This window comes from Anneissia japonica, unplaced genomic scaffold (genome assembly GCF_011630105.1).
Source record: "Anneissia japonica isolate Jap-2015-1 unplaced genomic scaffold, ASM1163010v1 scaffold3940_len624931_cov186, whole genome shotgun sequence".
NCBI lineage: Eukaryota > Metazoa > Echinodermata > Crinoidea > Comatulida > Comatulidae > Anneissia > Anneissia japonica.
The window spans coordinates 259,440-271,571 of record NW_022713530.1 but is presented as its reverse complement, the minus strand read 5'-3'; the positions used below and the strand labels follow the sequence as shown (position 1 = coordinate 271,571).

Here is a 12,132-nt window from a genome sequence, read left to right as displayed (position 1 = left end):
TATATATATATATATATATTATTTGATCTATATGTACGCAATATTATTATAAACTTTATCGTATTTTTTTTAAATGTATTGCAGCCTCGTATTATGGGAGTGAAGACATTAAAACAAGTCAAATATAATATTGGCAGCCTCCATTTGGCAACTCGCTTTTTACCATTAATTGAGTCATCTCAGCTGTCTGCCAAGCACTCACAAATAAAGGTAAGCCTAGTTGGCATACACAATTTTGAATATAATCATATTCATATAATTATTGACTTGGACCTATACATTTCATAAACGACTCTACAAAATGCAAATGTAAAGTTTTAATAACGTTTTAAAATATTTAACCACAGGTTCATAGGCTAGTTAGCCAGCCTCTTTTTTCCACTCCATGCATGCAGTTGGGTGACCAAAACCAATGTCGTGTCATACAATGCCATCGATCTTATTCAACTGTGAAACCCAGTAATGGCACCATTCGACCATTCACTTTAAACATCTGCTGTGACATCAACAACACATTCAAAGTGTCATTCAAATGTTTCCAATATGCATTGGATATCATCTTTAGTGGTGAACAAGCTCGGTCCATCTTTGCAGTGAAGACATTGAAAACAGTCAAATATATCATTGGCAGCATCCACCAACAAACTCACTTTTTACCATCAATTGAATTACCAACTCAGCTGACTGCCAATCATTCAGAAATAAAGGTAAGCCTAGTTGGAATACAAAGTTTTGAATGTATTGATATTCAAAATGATTTATTTGGGCCTTATACAAGTTTATACAAGTTGTAAGCGACTCTACCAAATGCAAATGTATGGTTTTAATGACTTCTAAAAATCTTTAATTACAGGCTCTTAGCTTAGTTAGCCAACATCTCTTTACTACTCCATACATGCAGTTGGGCGATCAAAGCCAATGTCGTGACGTATGCCACCGATCTTATTCAACTGTGAGAATGAAGACATTGAAAACAATCAAATATAATATTGGCAGCCTCCATTTGGTAACTCGCTTTTTACCATCAATTGAGTTACCATCTCAGCCGACTGCCAAGCGCTCAAAAATAAAGGTGAGCCTAGTTGAAATACAGAGTTTTGAATTATACCTGTATCTATAATTATTGACTTGGGCCTATACAACATGTATACAACTCTACCAAATGCAAATATACGTTTTCATAACTTTTCTTAAATCTTACACCACAGGTTCTTAGTTTATTTAGCCAACATATCTTTACCACACCACACATGCAGTTGAGCGACCAAAACCAATACCGTGACCTATGCCACCGATTGTACTCAGCTGTGAGAGTGAAGACATTGAAAACAGTCAAGTATAATATTGGCACCATCCATTTGAAAACTTGCTTTTTACCATCAATTGAGTTACCATCGCAGTTGACATCCAAGCACTCAGAAATAAAGGTAAGCCCAATTGGAATAAAACAAAATTGAATGTATTAATAACCAAAATTATTGACCTGGGCTTATATATACGAGCTGTAATCGACTTTACAATTTTTATAACTCTACAGTTTTTATGACTTTTTCTAAACTTCTTTAACCACAGGCTCTTAGCTTAGTTAGCCAGCCTCACTTGGTCACTCCATACATGCAGTTGGGCAACCAAAACCAATGTCGTGACATAATATGCCACCGATCTACAACTCTGCACCCCAGTAATGGCACCATTCGACCATTCACTTTAAACATCTGCTGTGACATCAACAACACATTTAAAGTGTCCTTCAACTGTTTCCAATATGCATTGGATATCATCTTCGATGGCGAACAAGCTCGATCGTTCCTCGCAGTGATCTCAAGAATGTTGATCTACTTCGTAGGTGGTAACTTTTATAACGAATTTGAAAATCGATGTGTGGTGGGTGTCGAAAGAAATGGAACATCAGGAACAACGTGGCATCTTATCCCCTTTATGAAGGCGATGTGTGGTCTGTTCTACTGGGTAATTTTCAGGAACCAACAACTATTGTTCACGCCTGCTATAAAAGCACCGCCACAGGATGCAGAATACCAAACTGACTTAAGGTAAGTAAATTAATTGATTTATTACTTGATCCATTGAATGATTGTTATTTAAATGTGGAATAGACTACACTGTATTATATTATTTTGTACTTAATGTAATTATGTAAGTTGATAAACGTTATGTATGTTGATAAAATTAATACACAGCTCATTTGTTTTTTGGCAATTACAGAACGGACACCACATCCTATTCTTGTACAGACAGCACGGAAGCTCAGTCGTGCCAAAGCTCTGTTGGAAGTAGTCAAAGTAGGACCATCAGTACCATCACTGACATTCCTGCAACTGCACATCACTCTGTAGAGAACACCACTTTGCCTGTGGACTATCGACCAGAACTGATCTTCATTGATACTGATGATTTTGAAGGCGAAGATCGTTCTCTTGGAGCGCCACTGAGTGGGGAATGGCAGAACCTTCTCTGTCTTTCAAACTCATACCACGATCTCGGACAGGGAGGTGGAAAGTTCGCATCAGCATCATTGTCACCACTTAAGGCACCGGACGATGTAATCTTGCCTGACTATCTCGTGAAATTGGATAACATTCTGCCAAATGAGCTTCAGATCATATTGATGGAAGATTTGTGTCCAGTTGTTCTTTCCGGAAAACAGGTAAGCTAAATTATGTTTTAATAAATCTAAGTATATTTACTATACAACATTATTGCAAAAAGATGTTATGTAACATACTTAATATTCTAACAATAACTACTCATTTACTTATGCAGGTTCAACTTGGTAAGGGTGCGTATGGCGAAGTCTTATTAAAACGTCTGGATCATTCTGATGGCCCACTTGTTGCAATAAAATCATGTGACGTTACAAGTCATGGAGACACATCGAAGCAGATCATAGATGAATTTCTAGTTAGCCTCGAAGCTCGAGTGCTGATGTTCCTATCTAAGGAAAGCAGAGTATTCCCGTATGTTTATGGTATTTGCGAAAAAGATTGGTTCGAACCTCGGAAAAGCATTGTTATTGAGTACGTCGGACATCCTACTCGATTTAAGTCTGTAACTCTCTTTAAAGCCATCACTTTCAAAGATCCGAATCTTACGATCTCAGATGGACTACATGTGGCACGGGACATGGCAGAAGGCGTTCAGGTCATGCAAAAACATGGCTTGATTCACAATGACTTGGCCAGTAGAAATATTCTACTTTACCATGATGGCGAACGCTGGGCCGCAAAAATCACCGACTTCGGTTCAGTCTGTCATGCATCCGCTCCATTCGACTTCTTCAAGCTTAACAACACTTCTGCAGCACAACGTCAACAGTGCATAGCAGCTCACAGAGAATATGCCCCAGAGCTTCATTTCCCAAACTCACCACCAACGTTTGCCTCCGACATACACAGCCTGGGCAACATGTTTTGGGAAATGGGTTCTCATTTACGTATGAAACCTTTATACGAAATGGGCAAACTCTGTACTCACGTCGATCCACAGCGGAGACCACTCATTGATGATCTTGTCGACATTTTGTCAAACAAAATCAATAACTTGTAAATAAATTTAAACACCTGTTTATAACTATAAATAATGTAAGATATACAAATCATGTAAATATTCATTTTCCAATAGCTCATAACTGCTACAAATTGTGTTAAAAGACTGCTTATTTTTATAACAAATATACTGAAGAAATCAGGAAAATATGATTATTGATAATTGTGAAATAACTATATTCAATTCGGCAAATAAATACCTATCTTTTAACTTATAACTAAGAAGTGTATAATTGAGTTATTTTTCATTGTTAAATGTGTCATAAATTACATGAATTACACGACCATTTTCTTGCGACATAATGATAGGCACAAAAGTCACACTGACACGCTAGACAACGCGGTTTTTTTACATTATATCTGTAACTAATAAAATGATACAGCAATGATAATGATGGTGATCATGATGATGCCAATTTCCTGCTAATGATGACGATGTTGAAATGACGATGACGGCGAGGATGACGAAAACATTGATTATGATGATGATTATAATGATGATGATGATGGTAGTGCTGGTGGTGGTGGTGGTGGTTGTGGTGGTGATGTGGTGTTCATGATGAAAATGTTGATGATGACGACAATGACGATATTGATTATGATGGTGATGTTGACAATGATGATGACGTTGATGATCGTGATGGTGGCGGTGATGATGATATATGAATTGTAAAAACATGTTGAATAATAAGAAAAATCCCTGTGCGCCAAGTCATCAAAATGCTACATAATGTCGGCTATATAAATCCAGAATTAGGCCTATTATATATTATTATTGTTTCAATCTTAGGTACAATCAGTAGCCTATGGTCTCTCTCTTTCTCTTGGGATTGAGTTGACTGTTGGTGTCATGGTAGAAGCATTCTCCTCGCTGCCCTGTTTTTAACCGAACCACCATCACGTACAATTTGGTACAACCAAAAATATAAGAACTTCGAACATTATGCCTAAGGATAACAACAGTGGATACGCAAACACAACGCAAAAAAATGTTGCAATGTGTGTCCATCTAATGGCTGGGGAAATTTAGTATTGTACATAAACTCGATAATTAGAAGAAGTTACTGTTATTTTTAATATAGGCGTATAGTTACTGTCAGTACAATTGGCGTTTTTACCTTGTCGTATATGCGATCAAGTCCCTTTAAAAATATATATATATATATGTGTTGCCCTTGCCTAAGTTCCAGTCGATGACTGTCTTTTATATTGTAAGTACAACTTGAATTGAGGAGCGGATGTGGCTCAAACTGTCAACCAAGAGGTCGAAATCACCAATGTATACATGTCACTTGGGCATGAATATAAATTGGTACAGGCTTTACCCAATTCACTTGTACACTAGTTATTATGCTGGGAATATAATATGATTTGGAGCAGGAAAAGTGGCAAACCCCAGCCAGGTCCAAACGCCAAGTAAAGATTGGCACATCGGCCGATGAGGCCAAAGTAGGCCTACTTGTATTATCTTTACCTTTTAAATATATTCTCAATTCGCATGTTTTGTTTTTTTGTGTACTGCAGGCGCTGTAATAGGAGTTGTATCCGTAGATAGCACCAGCGATGCCAACCAATACTGGTACAGTCTTGTTCACGATTACAATGGCTTATTCAAGATTGATTCTAGTACGGGTGCACTCATCTTGGAAGATTCAACTCGTATTGATTATTCTACTCAACAGTCGTACCCAATCCAAATACGGGCTGTAGACTCTAGTAATCCGGAAAATACTGTATGTTTATTTTCATAGATATGCGCATGCATGCAGAGTGGTTGTTTGAACCTATTTTAAAATAATTTGTTCATAGTTCTCTCCTTATTCGGTATTATTATTACTTTTGGTAGTTATTCGGACTGTTTTTAGCCACGTTGCTCCAAGTCGATTTGCCACCATTGTCTGTTACAAACGTTTTGTGCTGAAGTTAGATTACTGTTTTTTTTTTCCTTTTTTCTTTTGTTCTGTTTTTTTTGTACAATAGATCATCTTGATTTGGAAGAGTTTGTCGCTTCTCAAATACCTTTATACCTTTTTTGATAATGCACAAAGACGATGTTCGCTATAGGAACATACTTGACACTCTATTCTTTACTGCAAATCAATGACACAGTTAAATACTATATATAATAATAAAAATAGCAGCTTAATTCCCATCCCACCCCTCTCCCATTTCCCTTACATTCCTCTAACTTCCCCTTCCTTCCTCTCTTTTTGCCCCTCTCATTTTTTTTATTAATATTATTTGTCAGATCACTGATGATTTTGTTTTGGATGTATCTCAACGGACTAATCCATCCACGAGTGTTACAATTCTATCGACGACTGCGACTGAGAGTTATCCGGTAAATGAGCCCGTACTACAAGTCGGTACAGAGTCAGGTCAGTCAGGCACTCTTACTTTACTTAACTGAAGTGCGTTCTTACATAATAATTGCATTTTTAAAGTATTATATATTTTTTATTATTAAAGATATAATTTACTACCACCCAAATATTCAAGAAAACTCTAAAATAATTAATACACAACCCTAAATCAATCAATTAAATGAAACATAACTATTATGTTATCAATTTTAAATCAAGCTTTGTCCACGCTAACAAACTTTATGTGACATATAATATGAGATATGCCCATATTTCGGTTAATGACATCATGATGCTCATATGGGCACATCACACAAATGTGTCACACAAAATTGAAAAGCGTGGACAAAGCGTAGACGACAGATAAAAAACCAAATTCAATTTTTTAATGATTTTACAGATTAATTAGTACACAAATATTTAATTTATGCACAAAGACTTTAGAAACGTTATTTTTTAAACGTCTTTTATTGGTTAAAAAAAATATTTCCTCCCATATCTAGTTTAAAGCATTAAACCAGACTATAAAAGATTTATGTGGCAGTAATCTACGAGAAAAATAATGGCCATTCAATAATTATTCAGGCAAGATAATTTACAACCGTTATTACGTCCTCAAATATTTATATTACATTCACGTCATGATGTTTTTTCACAAGTATTTGGGAACGTACTGTGTATTCGGTCGACAACACGTTTGTTAGGGCAAAACATCACTCCTATGATATTTTCCTGACTGAAACATACATCGAAATATACATTCACATCATCAGTGGAAAATTTCGTCTCCGAGATGGTTTTATACCTCATTAACTTTATTATCTTATTGTCAGGACAAACCATTGGCGCTGTTGTGGTGTATGACTATGGTAGCGGTGATGTTTCACTGGATGTGCAAGGGGGAAATGGTCTTTATCAAACAAGAATAATGTATTGCCAACCTGTCAATGGGCACGAACAGGTAAAATACTTACCTTGGTGTACATTATTTTATTAATATTGTCGTATGATACAATCAATAGAAAAAAAAAATCATCAGTAGCTGTATGCGTAATGTTACATAGCATTAGAATGCTTATTTAAACCAATAATAATTGATCACATTTGTATATTTTTGTTTAAAGGGGTACAAAACGGTTTGTTTATATGATCTATACGTCACCAGCGATATTACTAGTCAATCACAAGGAGGCGTTATTACACTAACTTCAACCAATTCTGTTGGGCAAATCACTCAACATACTTACAACATTGATGTTCCATCAAGTATCGATGAAACGACTGTTCCTGGGATACCTACACAGGCCGCGACTTCAATTCCCCCGGTACGTAAAATGTGTCATTCCAGAGTGTCAATCAAACTTAATAACCAATCAGAATAAGATAATGAATACGCACTTGTCTCACAGGCACAAACATGTTCACGTCATTTACGATGTCTTTTTGTTGGACGTTAGCAACAATCCAAGGGGCGGGGCTAAGTGGAAAGATCCACATATTAACTTGCAGGTTCAATCAATGTTCTGAATCCTTTATTCACCAAGAATCGGTTTCTTGACGACAGGAAAGCAATACATTATCTGATAGATAAAGTTCGATGTTGCTATGGGTTTTTTTACCACTAATAAAATTCCAGCATATTCCTGTTGGTTAATTAGTCGAATAATTCGGCCGCTAACTTACTATCATTATTTGAATTCAGGGTAAACTGTACTGCTTCTAAAAATTACAATTATAGGTTAGTTTCCCTATAAGCACATAAAAACATTATCTGTTCTTTATCTTTCTTTGTGCTAGATGTTGGTTTTCTCAGGTGACACAAGTCCTTCAGAGTCACTAACGAGCAATACACCGATTGGTTCGATCACAACAACCGATTTCTTTAATCAATACATATACACGATTATCGATGATAGAGATGGCATGTTCCAACTTCAAGGCAACGTACTATACCTATCTCCCACGGCTCAACTCGATTTTGAAACGGCAAGCGAACACGAAGTAACAATTCAAGCGGTCCGAGACGGTCATCCGACGGAGACAATACAAATGAATTTTATCTTTCAAATCGAAGATACGAACGAAGCTCCGACAAGTATGCACTTTTCAAACACGCAGGTAGAGTACTTTGGGGTCATCCTTATCAATAGGCTAAATCCATGGTTTCATCATTAGAGCACCACGCCGATATGCCGACCAGTTTAACAATTAGGCCTACAACACGACCTTAATTCATTTCTTAGTGAATTATCATAATGAAGCCGTTTAGTCTGATTCCCTATAACATTACACACAAAACTAATTTTTAATCAGTAATAAGATTTCTGGTAATATTCGCAATACCAAGCGCATTAGGCAAATGACATAGGGGTTTTTTTTTTAAATACAACACCTTAACAATTATTGATGTCACAATTTACGACTTGGATCCGCCCTTCACTGAAGTGTACATGCAAACACACCCACAGAACATTTATTACATTGTGTTGAGAATGTGAAACCGACCGATTTTGCATATTTATGTGAAAAAGTTAAATAATATTCATACGGTCTCTTACGTCAAACCTTTAGTTGACATACTTTTTTTTTGTAATTTTCAACTTCATATTATCGCATTATCACTTTAGATACATACATATATTTTTCTTTTCAACAGATTCAATTTGGTGCCCCGGCTGGCTCTAGCGTCGCTACGATATCTGTGAATGATCCTGACAACAGTGGCGGAATACTACAAGATTCGTATTGCTATATTACGGGAGATGACAGCGGTGTATTTACAATAAATGAACATTCACTCGAGGTATTTATGGGTTGCTTTATTTTCTTCAATCATAATAGGCCTAAAAAGTTTAATACCGTATTGTACATCACAATAAACATAATTCCGAGCGAAATTATGCCCGGGACGGAAACTTGCGTTTTAAAATAAGAATTTAATATATCATGATTCACCAGTCCCCACTGAGTCAACTACTATATTCTGTTTTCAGACAATTAAGCCCTTAATGCCAGGCCAGTCGTCTTACTTTCTTCAAGTCCGCTGCGTTGATAGTGGAACTCCAGCGATGTACATCGATAGTCACGTGATCATCGATGTTCTAGTGGACGAACCAATGGAAGTGGATATTATTCTTACAGACTACAGGCCCGTGCAAGAGAACACCGGTCCGTCAGTTCTCGGGGACTTGCATGCCATAAATGCTGCTACAGGTCAAATAATCACTGACGTGGTAGGGTACCTTGATTAATTTAGGCCTAATTTTAAGTGATGTGAGTGTGTGAATCCAGGGATGCGAAATAAACGGGGCCAGGGAGGCACATAATTATGGAGGGTCTAGAAAAAAAATAGGATTATGGCAGGAAATGAAACTCTCATACAATCTGGATATAAAAGTAGCCTGGGCCGGCTGCCCCCTCTTTAATCCGCCACGTCAGAATTCTTTTTAACGTTTAACACGGGGGGGGGGGGGGGATAGGCTAATGCACCCCCTGGATCCGCCACTAGGAAATTACTCTCAGACGCTCTAAAAATAGGTAGGCCTGGGCCTAACTATTTTTGAGTAAAGTATTTCATATCTTCATTCAGTTGCTAATTGTAAATTCTGTAACAACAACTCTAACAATCGTCAGTATTTTTACATAAAAATCTAACCCTTTTAATCAGAGACAGAACTCCGAGACCATCTTACTTTATTATTTCTGAAAGTTGGTCCCAAATTGAAGAAAACAGTATGCTTTTATCACATTTATAGTAAATACAATCATTTTACTGATTAGGCCCTTTTTCAACTTCGTATCTTTTAAAGGAATTCAATTACTTTATGATGTTCATGGGGATTGAATTCCCTCTAACCGTGAAGGATAATCAGTTGTGGACGACCGCTCCAGTGGACTACGAACAATTTTCCAATTTCGACGTCAGCATCTTCGCAGCAGGTACTGATGATTATGGCCGGGAACTAACAGCCACACGAGTGTTTCGGGTGAGTTATTTTATATATAGCTATAGGCATATCATACGAAGTCAAAACAATTGCCCCAACCGGGATTCTAAACGTTAGAAGAGAAATATGAGAGCGTGGAAAAGAAAAGTTGCCCCAACCGGTATCCTTCTAGTGATAATATGCAGACGCCTTAACCAACTGGGTTTCATATATACGGGATATTATAGTATCACATTCATATCCATTCTTTTTAGATTGATGTTATAAATGAATGGGAGCCACCAACATTGATAGATTTTGCAACTACCGCCACACACGTATCCACTGATAATACCGTTGGAGATGTCATCGGGACATTTGGTACCACTGGCGATGAGACAACCTACAACGACCTTGAGTACAGGATAACGGGTATTAGAAGTGGGTAAGCATGATGCATGAACAAGCCATCTGACCTTAGCAAAGTGTTTCACAATTGAATTTTAGGCTTACAATTTTTTTTTGGAGGTGGGGGGGGGGATCTGGAGCAATTCATTCAGGAGGTGTAATATTTTAATTACACGCACGTGACACATAGACTATCCTCTGCATTAAAGCAAAAGAGTGGGGAGATTTATGTGTCGGGGGAGAAAACATTCGCGATGGCAAAGCTCGCCTATATAGACGATTTGTAAAATAGCAAATTCAGACATTACATGACGTCGTCAGTGGTGAATTTAGGGGGTAGGGTGGTAAACGAGAGGTTATATTAGCTCTATTAAGTCTCAGGTGATTAAATTTATAATGATTACATTTTATATCAACACCATAATCTACAGGTTGGGCGACATCGACACAAGTCTTGCTGATCTTGCTACAGTGGACGGCAATGTACTGCGCCTGGGCGAGGGGATTCAAGACATTACGTTTGACGGCGATTCCGAACAGTATGTAATATATATCACTGCATATAGCGCCAGTAACCCCAATTGGAGTACTGAACTTGTGCAAGATATTGAGATTTTTAAAGTTAATCATCCACCGACGGATATTGTGATTGACAATACCATGGTATGTTTCAACAATGTTAATTATATTGAAATGATCATTTTGAATTAATTGTACAGTATTAATTATTATTATTTTCATCGTCATTAGGTCAGTTAATAGGCCCTAAGTGTATATGTAAGCCTCTTTCATTTTTGAACAATAACAACAAGAAATATACATAATATAGCAACCAAAGTATATTCTATTTTCTTTATTCATTTATTTGCATATCGATGAATTATTCTTGTTTGTTAATTATTGAAATCTTTGAATACTGTTTTAGCAGTATAAACATTCATAAGATTAATTATCATTATAATTATTCATCACCTCCTTTCAAGGCAATGGAGAATGTTGAGATTGCAAGTCGTATCGGATACCTATCAATAATCGATCCGGACACAAACGATATTGCTTCTTCATGTCAAGTTCTCAATAAACACGAAGTTCCATTCGATGTAAGTAGTACGAGGCTTTTTTATATACCTTATTTAGCGAACCCACCGCCCGCAAATAACGATGATTTCGAATACAAATAAAATTTAATGTTTAGGCAATTTAAAAAAAAAAAAAGGAGTTTTCTTTATTTTTATTACGCCCACCGCTGCCTTGAAATCTCGAAAAATAAGATATGTATATTTCTTCCTATATAAACGTATATTTAAACTTAGAACATTTAACCATCCCATTAATACACGGTTTATAATCAACAATAACATTTTATTTTTTCCACCGTCTAAATGTTTTTGGCAAACCCATTTGCTAAATAAGAAAACAAAATTTTAAAAAATAAGTTCGAAAAACAAGGAATAAAAAAGTCTCGCAAGACAATCCAGAGCTATAGAATCGCAGTCTTTTCTTATTGTTTACCCAAAAAGATTATAAACTCAATTGATATCATACAAAAAAAAGTATATATAAACTGCTAGGAAAGTATGTAAACCAAGATATACAAGTTTCTCTTCTCAAATTTAAAGGAGCTAATCATAACAGCAGGTCCGACTGGCCCAGGACCATGTTAATGACCTATTTGTGGGCATCGTTTTATTTATTGAATAATTTTATCTAAAATGTTTAGATTCATTCATTCAATTTATACTTTGGTTTATCAATATTATGTGGCACCGGCCTTACTTACTCTGTAGTCTACACTATAAAATGTTATGTAACCAATAAATGTGGTATGCCCATATTTGTGTGAAATATGACATCATCATAGCCATATGGACA

The 12,132-nt window shown here is 36.4% G+C and overlaps 1 protein-coding gene across 1 annotated transcript in view; it reads left to right on the top strand.

Annotated features, from left to right (window-relative positions):
- Nucleotides 1-12,132, top strand: part of LOC117108482 — a 22,134-nt gene that overhangs the window by 1,045 nt on the left and 8,957 nt on the right. The window contains exons 3-20 of the mRNA XM_033250497.1: nucleotides 85-210; nucleotides 348-707; nucleotides 854-1,072; nucleotides 1,209-1,427; nucleotides 1,573-2,051; nucleotides 2,224-2,665; nucleotides 2,782-3,451; nucleotides 5,088-5,296; nucleotides 5,812-5,941; nucleotides 6,760-6,887; nucleotides 7,051-7,251; nucleotides 7,724-8,044; nucleotides 8,583-8,729; nucleotides 8,920-9,159; nucleotides 9,736-9,912; nucleotides 10,128-10,297; nucleotides 10,692-10,923; nucleotides 11,244-11,360. Coding sequence (XP_033106388.1) covers nucleotides 85-210; nucleotides 348-707; nucleotides 854-1,072; nucleotides 1,209-1,427; nucleotides 1,573-2,051; nucleotides 2,224-2,665; nucleotides 2,782-3,451; nucleotides 5,088-5,296; nucleotides 5,812-5,941; nucleotides 6,760-6,887; nucleotides 7,051-7,251; nucleotides 7,724-8,044; nucleotides 8,583-8,729; nucleotides 8,920-9,159; nucleotides 9,736-9,912; nucleotides 10,128-10,297; nucleotides 10,692-10,923; nucleotides 11,244-11,360 — 4,587 coding nt within the window. The remainder of the gene's footprint in view (nucleotides 1-84; nucleotides 211-347; nucleotides 708-853; nucleotides 1,073-1,208; nucleotides 1,428-1,572; nucleotides 2,052-2,223; nucleotides 2,666-2,781; nucleotides 3,452-5,087; nucleotides 5,297-5,811; nucleotides 5,942-6,759; nucleotides 6,888-7,050; nucleotides 7,252-7,723; nucleotides 8,045-8,582; nucleotides 8,730-8,919; nucleotides 9,160-9,735; nucleotides 9,913-10,127; nucleotides 10,298-10,691; nucleotides 10,924-11,243; nucleotides 11,361-12,132) is intronic.